At 40.2% G+C, this 24,245-nt stretch overlaps 1 protein-coding gene across 1 annotated transcript in view; it reads left to right on the top strand.

Moving 5' to 3' along the window:
* Window positions 1-160: 160 nt before the first annotated feature.
* Window positions 161-24,245, top strand: part of msh3 (mutS homolog 3 (E. coli)) — a 42,561-nt gene continuing 18,476 nt past the window's right edge. Inside the window, exons 1-21 of the mRNA XM_062417880.1 lie at window positions 161-290; window positions 379-499; window positions 1,426-1,697; window positions 2,492-2,525; window positions 2,568-2,740; window positions 3,022-3,138; window positions 3,263-3,380; window positions 3,470-3,609; window positions 3,902-4,068; window positions 7,117-7,226; window positions 7,418-7,532; window positions 7,992-8,076; window positions 9,364-9,473; window positions 10,576-10,708; window positions 14,234-14,421; window positions 15,674-15,842; window positions 16,039-16,103; window positions 18,334-18,450; window positions 18,761-18,868; window positions 20,055-20,169; window positions 20,787-20,944. Of these exons, the coding sequence (XP_062273864.1) occupies window positions 192-290; window positions 379-499; window positions 1,426-1,697; window positions 2,492-2,525; window positions 2,568-2,740; window positions 3,022-3,138; window positions 3,263-3,380; window positions 3,470-3,609; window positions 3,902-4,068; window positions 7,117-7,226; window positions 7,418-7,532; window positions 7,992-8,076; window positions 9,364-9,473; window positions 10,576-10,708; window positions 14,234-14,421; window positions 15,674-15,842; window positions 16,039-16,103; window positions 18,334-18,450; window positions 18,761-18,868; window positions 20,055-20,169; window positions 20,787-20,944 (2,714 nt within the window). The 5' untranslated portion in view covers window positions 161-191. The remainder of the gene's footprint in view (window positions 291-378; window positions 500-1,425; window positions 1,698-2,491; window positions 2,526-2,567; window positions 2,741-3,021; window positions 3,139-3,262; window positions 3,381-3,469; window positions 3,610-3,901; window positions 4,069-7,116; window positions 7,227-7,417; window positions 7,533-7,991; window positions 8,077-9,363; window positions 9,474-10,575; window positions 10,709-14,233; window positions 14,422-15,673; window positions 15,843-16,038; window positions 16,104-18,333; window positions 18,451-18,760; window positions 18,869-20,054; window positions 20,170-20,786; window positions 20,945-24,245) is intronic.

Raw genomic sequence — 24,245 nt, 5'->3', positions numbered from 1 at the left:
ATAACCGGAAACGCTATATATTGTGGTTGGTTTAACGCCGGCTGCGTCATTTACGCGACTGCGTGATCTCAGCGCATGCGCCGCTACGTTTTGAAAAGCCGGGCATGTCAAGCCTGTCAGGTCAGTTTATCTTTGCGTGCGCATTCATTTATTTATATTGAATCCATTAAGTGAATAAAGTAAATGAAAACATGCCAAAGTCTGTGAAGAAGTCCTGCAGTGCTCAGACCTCCATCAGCAGGTACTTCAACACCCCAAACCCTGCAGAGCACCAGCTTCCAAGAGGCAAGGTGAGGAGTGCTCGAGCCAGATCAGACCAGATTAACTTTGTGAGCGAGCTCATTACTCAAACAGACTGCTTTTCTGCTCTTTCTGCAGCAAAAAGTTTCCTCTCAGGATGATTGTGGATTACCAGCAAAACGAGCCAAGCTTTCCCCCCAAGGCCAGAAAGTGAAGGAGGATCTGGACTGTGAGATAACATCCTGTCAGAGCACTAAAGGTGAATGCAGGAAACCCTTGAAGTCCCCCTCCTCTCAAAAATGCTCCTTCAGTTGGACGTTTGAGCTCCACTGTGCAGAGTTTGACACTAGAAGGAAAGTGTGTCTGGAGTGGAGGATCATGTGAAATCAACAGAGGCCTCCTGACTATTTTACAAGTTAAAGACATCTAAGGGTGTAGAACAACCCCTGAAAAGTTCAGACATAAAACATGAACAGTTAAAAAGTAATGCATGACTTATAGAACTTCGTCATATTTTAGCAACACTAATCTTTGGCAGGCCATGTCCCCTTTTTAAGGCTTCCATATCTCAAAAATGGAAGAAGATACAAGTTGAAAATATTGCACACCCGTTGTTGGGAACAGTGACATTATTTGCATGAAGTATGATGTAAATCCAAGATGGTCAGCTAGGAGAACTTTATAAAATCTGTTGTTTTGACCTGGAATTACCTCTCTGTGCTCATTGAAATCAGGATTATGAGCAGGATTTGTGACATAACAACTAGTTTGAAGCAATCTCTTGTTCAGTATTTAACTTGGTGTGATTTGGAGACTTGAAGCCTCCAGTGCACTGAGAACAAAGTATATTCATCAACTCAGTGATTATTAATTAGGGACCAATCGTGGATGGAATTTTTAATTATACTATCAGACACACATTATTGTCCCAAGCTGAGCATTTTTACATGTCTTAATTCATGTCTGGAGAGAATATCATAGAAAATGCATAGATTTTCATCACACTTTTTGATGAAATAAGATGGAGCTCTTCCTGGTTTATTTTGGTTGCTTAAAAGCCCTTTGGTTTTAAGATGTAGATTAAGAGTAGGAACAAATCTTCCTGAGTGCATCCAGGTGAAGACAATGTTTTAGGATTAGGGTTACCTTACAATCATGCTTAAACTGTATCTCCTCACTCTTTAGAGACAAAGCGACCATTGAGCAGAGGAGCAGGTGGCGTCTGCTCCTCCACCTTGAAGAAGTTGAGAGGCTTCACCTGCACGACTGAGCCCAGTGACACTGAGAGGGAGGTGAAAGAGACGGCAGGTGCCAGCAGTAAAATCTGTAACCAGGGAAGCAGTGGCTGGCGTCCTCATGACGTTACAGATCAACACAGCAACAACAACAGACTCCAGCAGGCAGAAGTGGAGGATGGGGATGAGGAGGAGGTCAAAGAAAGGGGGAAACCAAAACAGGTATCTAACATCACTATTGACTCCATCTCATCTGTCATCAGGGTAAGTTTTGAGCAGCATGGTTAAAGGTCAAACTCTCATGACACCAATTTGCTTGCAGCACCACAGGATCTGCCTCTCATCTCTGACCTTTTTAGAGGCGGGGAAGCAAAAACTCAATTTCTCTATAGAAGATCAAAGATGGGCTAAATACAAGAGTTTGACTTTTGTGGATCAAAAGCAGCTTTTTTTCCTTACTAAGATACCTTTGAAAATACTCAGTGACAGAATAAAAATTTAGGGCTGCAACTAACAATTATTTTTATTGTCCTTTAATTTGCAGAATGTTTACTTGAATAATCGATTGATTGTTTATTTCTATAACATTTCAGAAAGCTGTGAAAAATGCCCGTTATAATGCCCATTACAATACCTATTAATGCCTATTAGAGAACATGGTGATATCTAGAACTGTCTTGTTTTCTTCTGTTCTCATATTAAATTTACTGTCATGTATGACAACACATCTACAAGCTGCAATATTTGGTGTTTCTGCTAAAAATGACTACAATGATTATTTGATATTGTATAGCTGCTGATTAATTTTCTGCAGCTCTAATAATAATAGCACATTTGATTTTAAGCACCTTTCACATAACCCAAAGATACTTAACATACAAAAGCGTTATGTAGTTGTATACTACGTTGCATTCACTGCATGTTAAGCTCTGAAAACACAAAGTGACCGGGTTAATCTGGGTAGTCATCTGGGTAAACTATTGTTTACAAATTATTATATTTTTTTCTATTTGCAGGGGGCGTGCTTCTCTCAATTTGTCAAGCCAGGAAGTGGAGGAGGAGGAGGTGGAGGAAGAGGAAGGGGAAGAGGAAGAAGAGCTGCAGAGCTGAGTCCTCCATCAGACTCTAGTGCCCCCTCCAGAAATTCAAAGACTGTGTACACTCCTCTGGAGCAGCAGGTCATCCAGCTGAAACAGCAGCATAAGGATGCCTTGCTGGCTGTGGAGTGTGGTTACAAGTACAGGTTCTTTGGAGAGGATGCAGAGGTGAGAACTCAGTATCATCTGTGCTTATGATGCTGGATGGAAATTAACAGCATTAACACAAAAACAATGTGTATAGATATTTTAATTGGCAGACATGTCAGTGTTTTAGATATTTTTCTGTTTTAAGTGTCCATTTCCACTGGTAATGTCTCACTTAGTAATGCTGGTTAAAGGATTTTTCCTGTGTTGATGAGTGTCATTTTTAAGGGTGCCCTCTCTATTTATACACACATTATTATATATTTTTAAATGGTCATCAATGTGGATGTTTTTGCCTACAGATTGCAGCGAAGGAGCTGAATATCATCTGTCATCTGGATCATAACTTCATGACCTGCAGCATCCCCACACACCGTTTGTTTGTTCACGTCAGGCGGCTGGTGTCTCAGGGACACAAGGTATAAAATACATCTTGTATATCATTCCTGTTAAGCTGTTTAAGATCAGAGGAGCCGTTGCTCTTAAGCTTCTCCATGCTGTCTCTGTTTGTCTTATCTCTACATAATTGTCTTTAATTTCTAGGTGGGTGTGGTTAAGCAGACGGAGACATCTGCGATCAAAGCTTCAGGGGCCACTAAGAACGCTCTGTTTGGTCGTCAGCTCAGCGCTCTATACACAAAGTCCACTCTGGTGGGAGAGGGTATCCTTACAGACTGTGAATATTGTGTGTGTGTGTGTGTGTGTGTGTGTCTCCTTAAAGCACAATGTTGTCCTTAACAATTTTTTGAGACGTAAACCCAGTCTGTAAACTGGGGGATGTGGAGGAGGGTGACTGTGGTGATGTGATGTCAGACCCTCCTGAGAGCTTCCTGCTGTGTATCAGTGAGAGCTGGGACAAGTTGAAGAAGCAGCTGACTGTAGGGCTGGTGGTGAGTCTGGTCAGCACTAATTTACATAGACCACTGATGCATTCAGGCAGCTTACCAATCAGAGTGTTCAGTTTTAAGCAGATGAATGTATATATTAAGAATGAGCATTTTGACTATATTATTTTATAGACATGATACTGGAAAAAGAACTGAAATGCTCCTCTAATTCAGGTAAAGGGGTCAAAGACAAGATATGAAAAGAAGTGACAAAACTTTTTTGTAAAATACTGGTTTACGTGTATATTTCCGTTGGTATTTTTAAAAAATGTTTCCATCAATTTTGTGTATGCAGGCAGTTCAGCCCAGCACAGGAGACGTGTTGTTCGACTGTTTCCCTGATAGTCAGTCTCGCTCTGAGCTGGAAGGTCGTGTCCTGAAGATCAACCCTGTGGAGATCCTGGTGCCCTCCGACCTCTCAGAACAAACCCTCAGACTCCTGCAAAGCATCACCAATGCCAGGTAGTCTGTTGTCTGGGCACTAGGGGGCAGTCTGCACCCATTTACTGCACCACAGTTTATTCTCGATGAACAACAGAGCTGTGTTGTTGATCTGTCTGTTTGAAATAGTGCGTGTGTATGTGTGTGCTTGGTTTATTTCATTCTGGGGGATTGTGCTTAGATTTCCCCAGGCAGGTAGACAGTTGTTTGTCTGGAACCCTGTTGGGCTCAGTCTGGATGAGGAAATCAATGCAGGCTCATAGAGATGTTGTGTGAAAATGGCCCTCAGCTCCACTGCAGGGTTAAAAAAGGGCCAACTTATCTTAAAAGTTCAAAGACCGACTTTGCCCCATACCTTATATTTTTTACAAAGATTTTTAGAAGAAAAGTTCTAGTGGTTCCGTAGGCCTAATCAGGCTCCACTGTTGATACATTTATTTGTCTTTTGAAGTTTTTACTCAGGGTTCAGGACATAAAGTCTTTAAATACATGCACATTGAAATATATTCACATTTTTTGCTCAACATTTACTTACCCAGAGAAGTGGTGGAAAACATTCAGACTAAATTTATCAACACTTGGAAATTTTATGTAGGACTAACAAGCCTCAACTGACTCTGTGATGCAAATACAGACATAACTTAATGAATCCAGGCTACTGTTTTAGCCACAAGTTTAAGAAGATATAAACAGTTTGTCCTTTGCTCATCTGCTAACTAACAACGCAGCCAGCGACTGTGACGTTGAGCTGATGTATTCCAGAAACCTGTTGCCTCCTATCGTGCCGCCATCCGGCTCCTCTTTGCTGACAGTCTGCACCCAGCATGTTCACACGAGTGGGGATGATTTCCTCTGGAGGCTGCTTGTTGTAGCATTATGTCGAAATGAAAATGAAAGCAGGGAGTGGGAGGGAGTGGAGTCGAGTGGATTGGACTAGAAGGGGATGGCTGGATAAATGAAGGGATGTCTGCTACTTTCTACCTCTTTTGTCTTTTACTCCTTGATCGTGCACACGTGTCATTATTCACTCTTTTTATTTCAGTGGATATTTCCTCTTTCGTCTTTTTTGTTGTTGTTGAAACTTCATCCTGGAATTTTTTTGCTCATTTGTATTCATTCCTCTCCCTTTCTCTCTCCCCCTCCTCCTCCTCCTTTTTTCATCCATCCGTGTTGAGTGATTATAGCGGAGATGGGCCTGTAAAGGCCAGTCCAATTATTGTGTTTGAACAGCACTGCTCTCTAGCGTTGTGCTCATTGGAGACAATACTCTTCTCAATTTGCAGCCTGTATCATACAAATACAGGGCATCTTTGTCTGTTCAGCTCAGACAGAAAATTCATCACATTTATATTCACACACGACACTCAGCCATGCCGGGCCAATTACAAATCGCTACTGTTGGAAACCTCCCAAGATATTTTTCCAGGTGATTAGTTTCTGTTAGACTGAAAATAATGACACTTAAAATGCACAAATGATCTTGAAATAGATGTTTGATTAAGATCAACACTGACATTGGCACCTTTGTTGATTTATATTAGCAACCCATTAAAAAAAGACTAAAGCAAACCCACCCAGGTGAACATATAAAACAGGATTTTTGTGGCCAATGACGCTACCTCAGTAGCCTCTGTGTCTCTGGGGTGGGCTGATGAGACGGGCCCCCTGGCAACGGGATGTGTTATGTGTCCATGGAGCGGCAGGTAATGAGTCCCTGGGAGGTTGGTAGTAGCTAGGTGCAGTATTAGTTGCTTTACTCATCCACAGCCTGGAGTCATTAGTCAGGATCAGAGCAGTGACGGGGATTAGTGCGACTGAAAAGCTCACTGGCTGATGCTGTCAACACAAATGTTCTCGCTTTCTTGCTTTTTTAAAGGTTTTAAGTCGATGACTGATGCTCTTGAAAGTTAATATTACATTCTGGGTACATGAGAAAACAGCAGTCATGTGTCAGGATAGACCCAAACTCCAACAGACATAATGTACATGTTTTGGTGTGTGTAGATTTAAATGGCCACCATCAGAGCTTCGTATTCACCCTGCAGCAATAGATACTAATCAAACTCCTTAATCTGCTCTCCACATCAACCTCTGATCTGTGGGTGGCAACATCTCTGACCTAACCTTTAGCCATCATAGTTTTTAATTGATTATTGCCATCATAGTGCTCTGAGCATTTGAAAAAAACAAAACAAAAATGTCAATGCCAAAAAACTGGTGTGCTGCAGAGTTTAAAGGGTAAGTTCAACCAAATTTCTAAAGACATATTTTTGAAGATATTTTTTTGTTCTTGTTTTAGTGGTTTCTCTGTCTCAAAATTCGTTTGACTGGAATTAAGAGATTAACTTAAACCACTCATCAGTTGTTTGAATAAACCTGAACCAGTGTCCAGCTTTGTAGTTTCCCGTGAATTTCGACTTTCTAAACCCTGGTTCAAAAGGACAGTGTTGCAGAAATGCTACGCTGTGCCCTCTGTCTCTGGATCAATACCAGCAATTGTCGCTGTTCTTGTAAACCTCATAATATGCTTGAATTGGCTGGTTAAATGATTAATGGTCATAGTTGCACTGCTGGCACAATATGCGCACACAGTATTGATCACGTTTATATGATCTTTGCTTCCAGTCCAACCAGTGGCTGATGGGAAGATGATGATACCTCTATGTGTGTGTATGTATGTGTGTGTGTGTGTGTGTAAGCATTAGGAAACGTAAGAATTAAAATGCTCTAGCTCTGCGTCCAGAGCCACGTGTTTGCCTTGGTTGCCCTGGCAACAACAGAGCGGACAAATGCAACAAGAGTCCTTGAAAGCAGCAATGCCGAGCAAGTGAATGGAGCGATAGGGGAAATGCGATGGAGCGACAGGGAGATTCAGGGAAGCTGTGTGTGTGTGTGTGTATTGAGCTCAACAAAAAGACGTCTGGAACACGCTGTGCTGCTGTTTTTTAGTTTTTCTCACACTGGGAGATGATTAGATATTAGATGTTGTGTTGGCTTCATTGGTTTGTACTAAAAGTCACAAGCACTCCTGACCTCTCGAATCAATTGATGTCATTTTTTCCCCTCCAGCGCTCAGGAAGATGACAGTGTGCGAATTGAGAAGAGGGACAACACTCAGTTTGAGTTCGCCTCTGCTATGAACACAGTCACAGAGTTCTACTGCCGCACACAGGACAAAGGTGTGTGTTTGTGTTACTGTGTGACTCTTTATTTTTCAATCTTCTGCTCTGTATTTCCTCCAGTTAATCATGTAGTCTCATCGAGACCAAGACGGATGTTCAGCGGATGTGTCTGAGGAGTGGGCTTGTGACTCATGGCTGTGTTGTGGTGATGAAAATGTGGCATGTGTTTATTTGTCTGTGTCCTCCAGGCTCTCGCTCTCTGTCGAGTGTAGCATCCTTGGAGAGCCCAGTGATTTGCTGTCTGGGGCCTCTCATCCAGTACCTCCAAGAATTCAACTTAGAGAGAGTTCTTAGGAGTGAAAGGTACACAGACAGACAAACACACCCACACACATAAACATAAACAAGCACACAAGCTTTGTCACTATCAAGGGTTCCCACCGATCAATAGATTCCTGGCATAGCGTGGGATTTTGAGAGACGTGAGGGAATCCACAGGACAGCAGATTTCAGGGAATAGTACAGCTTACATGAACATACCAAAATATATTTTACAATTTATTTCACTCGTGTGTTGCTTTACAGTATAGTGTGTAGCTCTTTCTTTTTCTTTTCTTTCCATTTACATCTTTTTGAGGTGAACGCTTACATTTTACAAGCTTAAAGGCACAATTTTTCAGTCAGAGAATTGGTTTGATTCGAGTTATGGAAGTCATGTGAAAGTTGTGGAATCATCATTAACTAAAAGATACATTCATAAGTTGTTGATATTTACACTGTTATTTACAGCTGTATTCTAATAAGATTTTGTGGTCAATCTAGCTCATTTCGACATCTGAACTGTGATTCGGAGGCTATGATCCTTAGTGCTGCCACCCTCAGGAACCTGGAAATCCTCAACAATCAGGTAAGATAAAATAAGATGCGACTTTATTGATCACCCACAGGAGAATTTCAATTTGACACAGCAGCATAAGTGAATGTAGTTAACATCAAAGAAAGATATTTCCATGAACACCTTTAAATCTCATAAAGTAAGTACAAATACAATAAATAAATAAGATAAAATAGGAATAATAGATAAAATAAAATTAAATATTAGTACAATAGATACAATAAACACATTTTAGTGGTCAGGCCATTAATTACATATAATGAAGGTCTGTCTGGATGATATATGGTGCACACTGCATGGCACTGTTTTATCCCCTAGTGTATTATTGCTAAGCAGAAACATCTGCACGTTGTCTTTGGATTGGGTCTGGTGAAGAAAATTATGCTTTTTAAATTACATTGGTAAGTTAGTCCAGGTCAAGTTTCAACCATTCATGTATTGCTAAATGAAGAAAAAACATGTTGACATGAATTTTGACTGCAAAGCGAGATGGCTGAGTATGATTTCAGTTGGCCTTTAAGTCCAGGTCTCAAGTCTGCTGCCCTGGTTAAAGCAAGGTCAAGGGAGACTGCTGAACAGAAGTGCACATCAGTAATGATATCCCATACAGGTGTAGCAGTTAAAAGCATGAACAAATGATGTTTGTTACATTCACTTCAGTAAAAAGCCTGGAGAGTACTCTAACTGACCTGTTTTCCTTGCATTTTCCATTTTGGCAAGCTGTCGGCAGAAAACAGCTGGCCACAGCTGGCAAGCTAGAAATGTCATGCATCTTTCCAGGCAGACGGACACCTTCTGGTGCAAATGCTTTCTTACATACTGTGTGTCATGACAACTGTCCACATGATTTTCATAGCCTACAACTTGGAGAAATAATTTTACACTCATCATTGCACCTTGTACTGTAAACATTTAATGGATTAATTCAATTGTTCCTCCAATCGCAAAACAAAATGTTCAGTGACGAGTCAGGCTTGCGTGGGTGACGGCTCAAAAGTTCAGCACGACTCCGCTTTGGCGTGTGTGTCAGACAAGTAGACATCCTGTACAGTGCACGCACAGACATCACACAAGGACTTCAAGCCCAGTTCAAGTCTTCTCAGCTGACTTCTTTTGGCTTCGATCACCTGCTCACGTCTTGAATTGATAATATCACCATTTTTTCTTTTTCTCTGAAATACACATAGCAGTGCTTGATCAAGTAATTTTCCACATTCAAATTAACCTCTCTCCTCTAACTCGTTGCAGGCTGTGTACGTGTTTTACATTATTTATAAGCGCATGTTTTTTCAATAACAGACAGATGGTGGTGTGAAGGGCAGTTTGTTGTGGGTGTTGGATCATACTTGCACTCCATTTGGGAGGAGACTGATGAGGAAGTGGGTGAGCCAGCCTCTAAAAGACCCACAGTGAGTACAGATGCTCTCTGACCTCTAATGCAGCATGACTGCCAGTGCCAAATTAAACTGATTCATCTTCTTTTTTTTGTTCTTGTTATTCAGTTTTGTAGTGCTTAACAGTACAACTTAACATCAGAAGTTTGTTGTCTCAATCAGGATCTCAGTCAGAGTCACAATCTGGGCACTTTCTTTCCAGTGATTGTCAGCACTGGGAATAATTCTGTACCCAGCAGGGAAGCTGCTCTGTTTTTGAAACACTGCAGGGTGAAAGCTCACATAAAAAGCATTTTGAAGACGACGACTTGAAATGAAAACACTGAACTTGACTCAGTGGTGCTTCAGTAATAAACAGCCTCTTGTAATATTGCTGTGCTTTTCCAGGTCTCTTCTATGCCGTCCATTTATTGATTGTGTGAGAATTCTCTGTGTTGTGTGTCGCTCCCTCCCACTCTGCAGGGATTATAGTTGAGGATTGGGCACCACTCTCAGATTATACAGATAGCTCCTCTCCAGAATTTCAGCATCAATAAAGCTCAGATTACACCCGAGCACATTAATTCCAAGACACACAGCACAGCAGCACACACAAATGATTGAGTGTGAGTTGATGTCCATTTTATTACATCACTAAGCTTTTCTTTATCTGCTTTTTTCAGTCCAGTTTTGCCCGATGTTTATGATCATGAACAGGTTTTGTACTCATTGTGTCTGTAAAAGAACGTTAAAATCAAGGCAACTTGTTTAAGTTTCATCAAACAGTTTTACTGCTCTCTATGCATCTACTTCATTACCAGAAGCTATGTGGCAGAGATATCAACTAAAGTAATTCAAACACAAATTATAAACTGAGGAAATTACACTTGCAATAGTAACACTGTAGTCATGCCTCTCAGAGGTTTGACTTTAAGCTTTGCCTGTTCAGGCCATCACTAAACCACAAGGCAACACATCACTTAATTTGTGAAGAAGCTAATCAGAAGCAGTTTTGCATTTATTTGTTCCAGCTCATAAAGCTCATGACTGGGTTTAAAACATTGATTTTCATTCCTTTCTACTGCTCTATACCCTTTTCATTTACTTTTTTCATATCTTTGCTTCCATGAACCCTCAGGTCTATCTCTGACAGGCAGGATGTGGTGCAGGAGATCCTTGAGTCAGACTTTCTCACTTTAAACTCGCTCAGATCCCTGCTGTCACATTTGCCTGACCTGGAGAGAGGCATCTGTAGCATATACCACAAAAAGGTAAGAAGTAATAAAGGAAAGGGACAGGGCTCTAAAGCTTGGCATTTCCTATCAGTTATTATAACATTTCACTCACCAGCTTGTTCTGAAATGTGTGTGTCCTTTAAAACTGCTAGAAACATTGGCTATATTATAAATGTAAAATAACACACCTGTTATTTTGCATAAAGATGAAAACCAATATAATTTTCTCCGTTTTTTCCTCTCATCCCTTTCTCTCTCTCTTTTTATGGTGTGCTTCTTGATTAACAACAGGGAACAGGCACCTCAGTGGCACTTACCCGATTGTCTGACAATCTCATTTCCCATCAGAGCCATCTCTGAAATGTCAGAAGGCTTCATCCCACGTGTGTGTGTGTTTTTGTCTTTGTGTTGTACAGACATGAGAGAGGCACTCTGATCTTAGCCTGTCTTGTTTTATGCTCAACTTTCTGAGTTCATGTAGAAAAAAGAACATTTTCAAATGTCACTGAACACACAAATATACACACAAAGACCTTAAAGGTGACATGTTTTACTCCTGTTCAACAAGTTAATATAATTCTCTGAGGTCCAAGGCTGGATTAGTACCCCCATGGGTCCCTGGGCTCTGACACTCATGGACCCCCCAATCGTTTGGCTGTACATATCACGTCCACCCAATGTTACCCATCACCAGTCAAGCTTGACTTGTTGGTCAAAAGCTGAATAAGTAGTTCAGCTGAGCTGGAGGCTGAAGGCCATGATCAGGGCTACAGAAAGGTGTGGGGAAGAAAGGGATACCCAGGAAGTACAACAAACTGTCTGTACCGGAGGCACTGGAGACTGCCTGGCAAAGGCTCACAGCTCTGGCTACCCACCTGAAGAGATACACAGGAAAAGCAGAAGCCAGGAGAATAAACAGGATGCTCTCCTCTGTACCATCCAAAGTGTACTCTCAGTGGCAGGGTAATAACACAAGTACAGACCCAACCAGGGCTGAGACTGAGCAGTACTGGAAGAGTATATGGGAGAAGGCGGTATCACATAACACCAATGCTCAGTGGCTAATGGATCTAAGAGCAGACCACAGCAAAGCTACCAGAACAAAAGCCAGTAACCATCACAATGGCAGACATCCAAGAAAGAGTGTCCGGTATAAGGAGCTGGACAGCACCAGGCCGTGATATGATCCACACCTACTGGCTAAAGAAGCAAACTGCATTCCACGAACGCCTGGCAGCACAAATGAACAAGCTGCTGATGGATGGGATGCACCCGGACTGGTTAACTAAAGGGCGGACAGTCCTGATCATGAAAGATCCCCAGAAGGGCGTGATTCCATCTAACTACCGGCCAATAACCTGCCTCTGTACAACATGGAAGCTCCTGTCAGGCATCATAGTGGCTAAGATGAATAGGTACATGGCCCAATACATGAGCTGGGCCCAGAAAGGAACTGGTAGTAATACCAGGGGAGCCAAGCACCAGCTACTGGTCGATAGAGCGTCACCCAAGACTGCAAGACCAGACAGACCAACCTGTGCACCGCCTGGATTGACTACGAGAAAGCCTATGACTAAATGCTGCACACATGAATACTGGAATGCTTGGAAATGTACAACATCAACAGGACACTAAGAGCCTTCATCACTCAATGGGGCTGTGTAAAACGACACTTTAGGCCAACTCAAAGCCAATTGTGCAAGTTCCCAACAATTGTGGCATATACCAATGTGATGCACTATCCCCGCTGCTGTTATGCATAGGCCTGAACACCCTCAGTCAGATCAACACAAAGAGTGGCTACGGATACCGGTTCTGAAGTGGAGCAAACATCAGCTACCTACTCTACATGGATATGCCAGGAATGAGCCAGACATCGACTCACTGATCTACCTAACCAGTATCTACACAATGACATCGGAATGTCATTCGGATTAGACAAGTGTGGGCGGAAGGTATCGAAGAGAGGAAAGATGATCAGAACCAAGGGGGTTGAACTACCAGAAGGCAGCATTTCAGATGTACAGGACAGCTACAAGTACCTTGAGATCCCGCAGGCAAATGGGAACCATGAGGAGCCTGCAAGGAAGTCAGCCACAGCCAAATACACAGGGTAAGGCAGATCCTGAAGAGTCGGCTGAATGGGAAGAACAAAGTCCGAGCCATCAGTTTCCGCTAAGTGATCAGTTTTCCCACACACCAGGCGACACAAACTAACCACAGTGCATTGTGGCATGCTGACCAATCATCACTTACCCAGCCGTCAAAATGATAAATGAAACAGTCAATCATGTTACTTGATTTTCTTCACATGAAAGCAACAATAATTATCAACATCAAGAGAGTATGTCTATTTCTGTGGAATCCGACCGAAAAGAATATTTTTTCTCCCAGGGGCAGCAGCGTCACTAATATAAGTATTACAGTAACACTAAATGTGTCTGTGGATCACAATAGACGTATTGGCCTCAGCTGGACTTTACACACACTGCCACATCGGAACACTACAACTTCATTGTCTGAGCAAGTTAGCTGGGGGTCTCTAGACACACCAGAGACATTATTGAAAGATTAATATATATTGTGCCTTTTGCATAATATGTGACCTTTACTTTTTGCCCATTTGTTGGTAAATGGGAGTGTGTGTAATGGCCTGTATCCCTCTGGCTCCATTGACATAATGGAAGGGAGGGGATGCTTGAGGTCTTCTCACTGTCAGTTTGAATTCATAAAAGAGCAACATGGGGGCCATTCACACGGGGGATCATTAAAACGGCAGCATGTGATCAATACCATAAACCATTGTAGGTGTGACTCTCATTAACCCTTCATGACTTGGTACTACTGTGACATCACTAATGGCAATATAACCTCCAGTATCCCCTCTCTTGTGACGCCCTTCCATACAGAGCATTGATTAATCATTATCTCGAATTCGAATGAAATATTACACAGCATGCTTTGTATTCAATTCTAGACAAAACAGTGATCAATGGACAGTAAAGAATAGTGATAGATATTTTTCTAGTCAATAATTAACTATAGCGCTACAAAAGGCAGCCCCTTGCTCATATTAATGATTCAGAGTTTGGATCACCTTATCTGAGAGTAATGATAAACAAATTGTCTCTGGCAGTTTGCATTAATGAAAGATCATAATGATGACATAAAGTTCTGATTATAATATTCTGCGCCTGCTATTTGATGACATTACAATCACATGTTCATTGTGTTAAAGCTGCCTAGATGTTGTGAAGACTTGCAGGCTGCGCTGCTGCTAATAAGCCGCATCTCTCAGAGCATTTGCTGCTTAGCTGTCATATTCAGCGCAGATAAGATTTAGTGATCTAATCTTGCTAGTTTACAGAATCCACCGCTAACAGGACACACAAATGTATATACACATACAGTATAATAAGAATAATAATTTATTTCTTAATCCCTGCTTTAAAAATAGCTGATTCTGATGAGTTGCAGCTCCCTGTGCATTTGAACTAGAATATGTTGGAACAAGCTATTTAAGCTCAGATATTCTGTATGTCTTGTGTTTGTGTGTTGCAGTCTTCCACACAGGAGTTTTACCTCATTAGTAGCAGTCTTTCTCGTCTGGGGCTTGAACTGCAGGCCCTGCTGCCAGCCATCCAAGCACAGATCAGGTCAACGCTGCTTCAAGGGCTTTTGTTAGACACTCCTGGGCTCCTGGCTCCAGCCCATAGCTTCCTCAAGGTGCTCAATGAAAAGGCGGCCAAGTGAGTATAATCGGGGGTAAAAGAGGAAGACCTGAGTGGTTAGACATAGCTGTGATAATCCTCCCACCTAGAGAAATCTGGAAACTGCACAGAAAAAAAGAAGAAAATAAACCCAATCCAACTGAAAACAGCCTTTAGGAGTGACACTTTAATACAAAAATCTGGGACAAAAATAGTCCTTTAATAGCTGTAAAGGATGACGTTATGAATGACTGATACGAGGCTCAGAGTTTGATTGACTCTCAATAGATTGTGTCTGACTGGCCTTATTGTTAATTTCAAAAGAATCTAGTCAATCAAGTCACTGTTTGATCATTTAACCTGCTTTGTTATGCACACTTACTGAAGTCTGTTAGATACAGAGTGCAGGGCTTTCAGCTAACAGTTACTTTCATTATAGATTCATCTATTGATTATTCTGTACTAATTGTTTAATCTATAAAATGCCAGAAAATAATGAAAAGTGCCCTGCATCATTTCTCAGCTAAAGGTGACCAAAACATGATACTATTCACAATGATACAAATGAGGGAAAAGCAGCAAATTGTCACATTTGAATCTCTGTAACCAGAAAAATGCGATAAATATAAAATAAATATAAAATGTTTGCGCTGTGGTAGATTAAAGGTCTCTTATTCACTAATTGTTAACTGGACTATTACACATAATCCAGTTAGTTTGTGAGAAGATTGACTTTCTGTTTACTTAATTAATTAATGCCTGTTAATATGAGAACAAAGACACCAAATTCATTCCTGTGACCCCTGGAAATACACAGAAATAGACCTGAGAGCTATAGACTCTCGAATACATTTGAATACTTTGATTTGTTAAATATATTTTGTAATTAAAATATATAAATATGTGTCCTGTGACCCTTTAACTATTAATTTCATTCAATTTGATTGTCAATTTTAGTTTAGTTTGATCGTTAAACCCTTGAACACAATACATCTGGTCTAACAGGCTAACCTCAGGCTCCTATTTTTCTGTTTCTGGAAAAATCTGGAAAAAACCCCATAGTACCACAAAATTGGGCCCAGAAATGTCAAATACAATAATAATGTATGATCAACAATTGGAATGGAGCATCAGAATGAATAGTAACATATGGATGATTCATTTGTTCTTTTGGTTTTCCATGTTGAACAGGTAGAATTACACGTTTATGTCTCAGATACTCTCTGGTATGGAGTGTCCGTGGTTTGATATGTTACCATCAGCTGTCACAGTTAGATTGGTGTTTGTGCAGGTCTGGCAATAAGACAGAGCTGTTCTCAGACCTGTCCGGCTTCCCCGTGCTGCGGGAAAGGAGGGAGAAAATCCAGAATGTGCTCAATGAAATCCAAGACCACCGCAGAGACATCAGGCTGGTGCTGAAGGCCCCCTCACTTGACTACACGACCGTGTCTGGACAGGAGGTATCGTGTGTGTGTGTTTGAAACAAAAAGTGTAAGACAGGTGGGAGGAGTAGATTGATGGCCAGATTTGGGTGGAAGACTGACTCATAGTGATGATCTGATATCTGTGTGTGTTTGTGTGTCAGTTTTAATCAAGGCATTCTTCTGTCCGTCTGCTCTGGTCTTATTTATCAAAGTCTTCCTCCTCTGCCCTCAGTTTCTGATTGAGGTGAAGAACTCGCAGTCTTCCACTGTTCCACGTGACTGGATCAAAATCAGCAGGTGAGCTCACAGCACACTTACATACATACAGTCACAGAAAGTTTCATCTTTTCATATTTTAGTCTTTATTTCACAAAGCCCATGCACAAAAAACAGAGTTTATTTATGCAGCTTTTAGCTGTTGGCTAATTTCCATCTGTGGTCAGGTTCACAAAGAACAATCACCAGATACTAAAAACATTCATTTACATGCAACACCATTACATTATCTCTATCACACTAACAATTATACAGACAAATTGAAAACACACATCAACATATAAATACCAGCACATTCATTCAGTACAACTGTAGAATTACATTTAAAATCTGAATCACAGTGAAATTAATGTTGACATGTCTGGCTGCTTAATATCCACTTTTTTGCACTGTGGGAAAAATAATGGAAGTCTGTGCACATTTTAAGCTAAACTTGAAGTATATTCCAATGTTTGACAGTGATATGACAGTGGCCCTTCCTGTCCTTTTAATACATTTTCTGTGGTGTTAAATATGACCTCTGAACTGACTGACTTTTTTTCTCATTTGAATTTAAATAGTTTTAGAAGATTTGAGAATTGTGTATCCTCATTTATATCCTGAGAATAAGTTCCAAAAATAGATTTCTTTTCACTGAATGATGCATTGCACTGTATATAAAACACTACAGATAGCAACTTAGCAATGGGGAAACAAGTAAATAATTGTTAAAAATCCCTTTCAAATATTTAAAAAAAAACATAAAATTACTTTGCTTGGAATAATAAAGTGTGTCTGATGTGTTTTTCCCGCAAATAATGTACAATTACCATGTTAAAATCCTTAATGTAATGTTATCCTCTCCTCCCTTAATATAAAATCCAGAATTTATAAATATGCAAATATTCATTTAAAAAATGTAATTGCTGGATGCAACATGTCTCTTAATTCACTGTGAAGTCCACTCTCAGCGTATGTGTGCCGGAGGCTTCAGGTTTCCACATAATATTTGGGTAAGTTGTATACTGGAGGAGGATTGGTTTCCAAACTAGTTGTGATGTCACAGATGATGCTCATAGGTGTGGGCATTAAACTCAGGTTTAAGGTGAGCACAGACAAACTTTCACACAAACATCATTCTGCACAGTGAAGTTCAAACATTCAAGTGAAATAATAAAAACATAAACACATTTTTAAGTGAAGCAGGACTTTAGTATCAGTATAATTATACCATGGAAAGCGCTTGCTTCTGATTGGTCGGCAGGTGGCTGTTCAAATTGGTTATTGATTCAGGACACTTGAGAGGTTGTTCTTATCAGCTGTTCCAAATCACTGCACAGTAGTATTGAACTGCAAATCACCATAGCAACAATACATGTGCTTGAACTACACTATTGGGTAATTAAGAGATTAAACTAATCTTTTGGTTCAGTTTAACTGTTTCAATCAACCTCTTTTCCAGCTCCGATAAACCCTCTGAACACATGTCCAACATAAATCAGCAGACTGAAAAATTTAGTGACTAGATGGTGAAAAGTGGAGAATTTAGAAGCTAAAGAGCCCCAGAGATATTTAATAGAAACTAAAAACAGAGAAAAAAGGAGAGTGAATTTGTCTGGTGGCTACAGTAGATATACGTCCATAAATGCATTTTTTCATATTTTCAGCTGGCTGCAATTGGTAAAGAAAAATCAATGGATGCTAAATTGATAAAGGAACTTGAATTGCAAATGAACGACGAAGAATGCACTCTGAGGTGGCCTAAAATTTGAAATGATGAAATCATCAGAGGAAATGCGATTTTGTAATGTTCTCCACCATTTCTATTATTTCATTTACAGGACACTTAATTATGCAATGTACAGCACATACATATTATAAATCTATTCTAGGGCAGCAGTTTCCATCCCGGAGGTTGAGGTTGAAAGATGAATCTGTGGATCTAAGGGGTCACAAGATGATTAAAATGAAAGGAAAGCTGAATCAAACATTTATGCTACACAAATTATTTTTTAATTTTCAGACATTTCTCTAATTTAATCTCTGATAAATTTAAAATATGTAAAACTAGTACCAAAACAAAGTGCCTCATGTCAAGGATTCAGAAGCCACAAAGGGAGGTGCCTGGCAGTCCAAGCATTTGTTGAGGCTAGGGTTAGTTTTTTTTAACAAAGGTGGATTGATTCAATAATGTATCATGTACCTGCTATAAGTAGATACTGAACACATAGTAATTCTTTTCTTTATCTTCACCTCCATCTCTCCTCTGCAGTACTAAGGTGGTTGGCAGGTATCACTCTCCATTTCTGGTGGAGCACTACAAGAAGCTGCAGCAGCTCCGGGAGCAGCTGCTGCTGGACTGCCAGAGAGAGTGGACCAATTTTCTGGAGTATGACAGACACACATACACACACACACACACACACACACACACACACACACACACACACACACACACACACACACACACACACACACACACACACACACACACACACATGGCTGAACTCTGATGAAAAACTGCCAAGATCATGTCAGACTCTGGTTCAGAGAGATGCCTCCATGGCTCTCAGCCTGCCAGTCTGTTTTAGTCAAGTGCACTGTCTGCTCAGAACACAGTATGCACTTACCTTAATTTACACTTGAATATCTTTTTCCTCTCCCCATCTCCCTCTCTCCCTATCTCTCTCTCTGTGTAGTCAGTTTGGGGAGCACTATCACACCATGAAAAGGGCTATTAGTCACCTAGCAACCATGGACTGTCTCTTTTCATTGGCTGAGGTGGCTAAACAAGGGGACTATTGCAGGTGATGTCCTCTCATCATGACCGTAAATATTGGTGTATATGTGTGTGTGCTTAGAGTGTGAATTTGTGTTTGTATTTTTGTGTGTGTGTGGGTGTCCTGTGTCGTGTCCTATAGTCTCAGACAGGCTGTGTGTGGGAGTGTGCACCAGGCTCAGCAGCGTGCTCAGCCAGATCGCCAACATCTCTCCCACTCACTCAAACATGCACACACACACACCTTTTATATTGTACATTTCTACCCATTTAAGAGTTTTAAAACCAACTCTTAGTTCCAATCTTTCTTTTGTTGTATTTGGATATTTAATTTACCTGGCTGTTTGTCTTCCTGTTCTGTTTCTCTATTGCCACTTTTACAGTTTCGATTGCTCTTTTAAAGAAAACAGGCATTTTTGTATATTACTTGAATGTATTTTCAGTAGAGCCTGGAGGCCTACAGTACTTGTTGTAAGCCACTAGTGGTAATGACAGACACATTGCATCGGCTTTTTGACATTTTGGCAGATAAGAAATTGTAAAGCAGTAAATTGCAGCTAGAAAAGTTTTATTAGTTGCAAAAGTATTTATTATATATTATAATTGTTTTTCAAATTCAAGTTTATTTTTGTTTCATGTTTTTATTTATATTTATTACTTATTTATGACTTTATAACTTAAAGTTATGACATTTTAAAATCTCATTTTCCAGGCAGGAAAAGTCATGACATTAAGTAAAATTGTCTGAAGGTTTGGAAAAGTCATTGAGTCTAATTTTGTTGTCAATTTGTTAATGGTCATGGAAATTATATTAGTTTTGAAATGTTGTATGTGAAAATGTGTGGGAGCCCTTGCTCCACCGAAAAATTAATGAATTCAAAATTAATCTTAAATCAGATAACAGTGGGGTCTTACATAAAGTGTTTGTTACATGTGTATTTTTATCATTATTTATATTTTACTTGATACATACAAACATAATAGACATACACACACAAAAAAATCTTAAGTGTCAATATCAGTAGTGTCTGTCCATCCAAAGATCCAATATAAGTCTCTCATTTTTGTGTGTGTGTGTGTGTGTGTGTGTGTGTGTGTGTGTGTGTGTGTGTGTGTGTGTGTGTGTGTGTGTGTGTGTGTGTGTGTGTGTGTGTGTGTGTGTGTGTGTGTGTGTGTGTGTGTGTGTGTGTGTGTGTGTGTGTGTGTGGTTACAGGCCAAAGGTGTGTGAAAGTCAGCGTCAGATTATGATCAGGGATGGTAGACATCCTGCCATAGACATATTGAAGGGAGAGCACAACCAGTATGTGCCCAACCATACAGAACTAAAGGTACACACACACACACACACACCTAGTTATGTTATCTTTGGGGACATTACATAGACTTTCATTCATTTTCTTATATTCTAACAGATTTTTTTCCAATTGGAGACACGACCTTTGCACCCAGTTGGACAAGCTGTCCCCAGTTAACTGGTCTTTAGTCTGAAATGCGTCCCTAAAAGTAGGATAAGTCAGATATACACACTCACACACATACACAGGCTCATTCAGAGAGCTATTAAACAAAGTTGAGCCAAAACACACACAGACATTTGCTTTTTCACTAACTCATTGAGACAGTTCTGAAACTAAATTGCAACAGTACACACAAACACAGTCATGCTCTCACACACACGTATAAATAATATACACATGACACATGCGCATAAAGGCATGCACAACACCACACACACTCTCTCTCGCTCCGTGCTGGAGTGGGTGTAGGTTAATCTTGCACAGAACAGAAGCACGGGCCAATAGGAAGAGAAGCCAAGCTTCAGTCCACCCACCTCCTCAGCTGTGCAGGACAGCATGCAAATATCTTTCTCTGTTTCTCTGTCTCTCTCCTCGTTTGCCTTCTGTCTATGTCACTGCCCCCCACCCCACCCCCGCCCCCATTACAGGGTGATGGCAGGAGAACTATGATAATTACTGGTCCTAATATGGGAGGTAAGAGCTCCTACATTCGCCAGGTGGCCCTGATCTGTGTTATGGCCCAGATGGGCTCCTACGTCCCGGCCCTTGAGGCCCATCTGGGCATTCTGGACGGCATTTACACCAGGTATGAAAAAAGCACATGTGAAAACAATCGTTACATATGTAACAGCTTTGACTGAACAGACCACATTTGATGACTTGATGGAAACGAAAGTTCACCACATTTTTAGGTTTTGATAAATGACTTGGAAACATGCGCAGTACTAAAAATCACCAACACTGATATGAACATCTCTGCTGTGTTTATTCTCTCCTGTTTTTAATTGTATTTGTGCCCTCTGTTGCTCCTCAAAGCACACTGAGACTAATTTGTTTTGTTTTAAGTGGTTTGATTTTAATGTCATCAGTAATGAGAGTCGTAATACAAGAAAGCCAAAGACACAATCTGCAAAACCTAAATCAAGTTAATTAATTTATGTCAAATAGTATGACTTTACTTTATCGGGTTAAAGGGTTAGTTCACCAAAATTACTAAATATATTCTCAACCTTTAGTGGTATTTAGCCTTACAGATCATTTTTGGTTTTAATTGGTTTTAATTGTTTTGAGATACTTTATGAGCCTCTGCCCTAACATAATGGAGCTGACTTTCACAGCATTAAATATTAAACAGCAAAATTTCTTTCCAGAAAAAGTTTCCCCACACAACACAGCTGTTTTCATAGGAACCACTTCTACTTAAGAAATTGTCCCTATGAAAAATATTGAGAGCTGCTTGTGGTAAGTAAGAAAATCTTCTTTGTAATTTGGGTGAGCTGACACTTTATGATGGATTCACTAGCTTGTGTGTGGATTTCACAGAAACATGAGATAAAAGCAATTATATAATTATAAAATGATTGAATGCTGCAGCAAAGAAAAAAAGTATCTTGGTGACACAGATGGTGGCAAGCAAATTAAAGCCTATAAAGCTCTTTAAATATTAAAGATGAGACACCCATAAAGGAAAACACATTCACTCTTAATATGCAAGTATATGAATACATACACAAACACAATATGTGTATTGGCCCAAGCCAACACCATCAAAATTTCAGTATTTCTTTGTCTTTATTGATGGAGAGACGCACAAACACGGTCAAGAAGTGATAGCTGACTTTTTCAAACTTTGTCTCTGTCAAGAGGAAGACGAGGACAGTGGCCATGACAACACAGACAGAACACAACACACTTGCTTTCCATCTCTGCACATTCTTTCTTATTAGAGCAATTAAAAATGAGAACGCCAGTGATTCTGATGTGGAGACGACCTGGGGACAAAAAAAAAAAAAAATCATACTTTCCCATCTCATTCATCTTGTGTCACCTTGTATTATCTGTAAGATGGTCGAGTTTATTTTTAAGCCTGACACTCGGATTAATCTTCTTTAATCCCATTGTGTTCGTCACCACAAAGGGAGCAGGTGTGTGAGAGGTGAAAAAAGATGAACAAGAGTTTTTGACAAGGCAGGCTCCATTGTTCTGTCATGGTTTGGTATAGTATGGTTCTCCCTCAGGCAGTGAGGCTTTGTTGGAGAAGATTTTCTATCCCCACTGATGATTATTCTCATTATGATGAGAGCAGCAGTTAGCTCTGCATGTATTTTCCAGTCCTGACTACATATTAGTGTGGAACATAGGCCAACATACAGTATGGTCTCACTTATTCTGCCTCTACTGCACTATGTGATTAGACCTAATGGCTTGCAGATGTGTGTAATTGTCTTTTTTGTGGGTTTAAGCATGTTCTTATGAATTAACCCAGTGGGAGCCAGAGGCTTGTCAGCACACCAAGAGCGTGTGTGCGCTCTTGCATCCTTGAGACAAACAGGGATTGTAGACTTCATGTTAGTGTAGCAATTTGATTTTTGGCTTATCACATCTGTGAGAGTTTAACTAAAGGTTATTATGACCATGATTGTGGTTTTGTTGGATGGACAGAAGTGAGGGACTGAAAAATGACCCTTGTGTTGATATTGATCATATCCCTTTCATCCTATAAACCAGTGTTTCCCAACTTTTTTCTTTACATATGACCACTTGGTACAAAGTGAAGCTGGGTTGTGAGCAGTTCGATCAAAGAGTGATTGTCCATTTTCAAAATAATTTTGGAAGTCTGAACAGGTAAAACTGAAGACTTTCACACATGAAAAAAGCAACGATTATAATATAAAAATACAAACATAAGCATAAGTGGGTCAGTGACATATAATAGTTGGCAAGATGAGAATATTAAAAATGTATGGGATTAAAAATGCCACACATGAAAATCAGAGTTTCAAAATGCCCTTCTTCTGCTTCTTCCTCTCCTTTGCCTGGTTTTACTCCTACTCCTACCTGTATTTCCTATACTCTTTTTACTCCTACTTCTTCCTTTTACTTGTTTCTTTTTCTCCTTCAACTTCTTCTCCAACTGCTACTTATTGTTGTTCTTCTTGCTCTACTACTACTATTTCTACTACTAGTAGTAATGCAACTGCAGCAACAATTTCCTGAGCTGAGCTATACTTCTCACAGATGTTAACTCTAAACTATTTATCAAAGCCTTTTAAGAGAACAAAATCTGTTCCTTCCTAAAAACTGTATTTTTGACGTAAAATTGGTTAAAAAAAAAAATAAACCTTAGGATTTAGAATGTAGGATAAATTAGAGCCAGCCTTTGGTCAATAGTAGTTCAGGTTCAGATTAGGGAATGATTGTTATCTCACACACATTGCAGTGTTGCATGTATTCGATTGTGGGTATCCCTCTGTTATTTAGTCTTTGATTGGGGTTGGAGGTTAATATTCCCTCTGTCTATTAGAAAAATGCAGCATGGAGCTAATGAGTGTCCACAGAGAAAATGAAAACACACCCACAGAGTAAATATCCGCTGTTCTGTCTTCACCTCCTCTGTTACCTTGACCCTCTTTTCTCTTTCTAATTGGACTGCTCGGCCTCTCTCTTAACACCGAATGTAAGAGCCCGAGGAGAGTTTGTCTCAATAATAAAAGCTCAGTCATTTCCCGCTGCTGTGTCAAACGTAATAGACACAGCAGTGGGATTTTCTTTGTTTTTTGTCTGTGTGAAAGATGTCGTGTGTTTATGAGCCAAAGGGAGGTAGGGTGGGAGAGGTTGTGAGTTTTACTAGGGTGGAATAAGCAGACTTTGTGGGTTGGGGGTAATGAGATGGTGCGTAGGTGTTTAATGGGATATCCTGTCTGAAGTGATCCAGATGATTGATTATCAATGAGGATAAAGTGAATAATCAGGAGATTGGTTTAAAGCAGCGTGTCGCCTCATAGAACCTTGGTTTTATTTTCCTGCCCACTCCACTGCGCTATAGCATTTTTACAAACATGCCATACAGTGGTTTATGCATAATTCTTTGTGTGTGTGTTCGTTCA

The sequence above is a fragment of the Scomber scombrus genome, chromosome 4 (assembly GCF_963691925.1).
Source record: "Scomber scombrus chromosome 4, fScoSco1.1, whole genome shotgun sequence".
Lineage (NCBI taxonomy): Eukaryota > Metazoa > Chordata > Actinopteri > Scombriformes > Scombridae > Scomber > Scomber scombrus.
The sequence above is the reverse complement of the archived record's forward strand: the minus strand, read 5'-3'. Positions and strand labels throughout refer to the sequence as shown.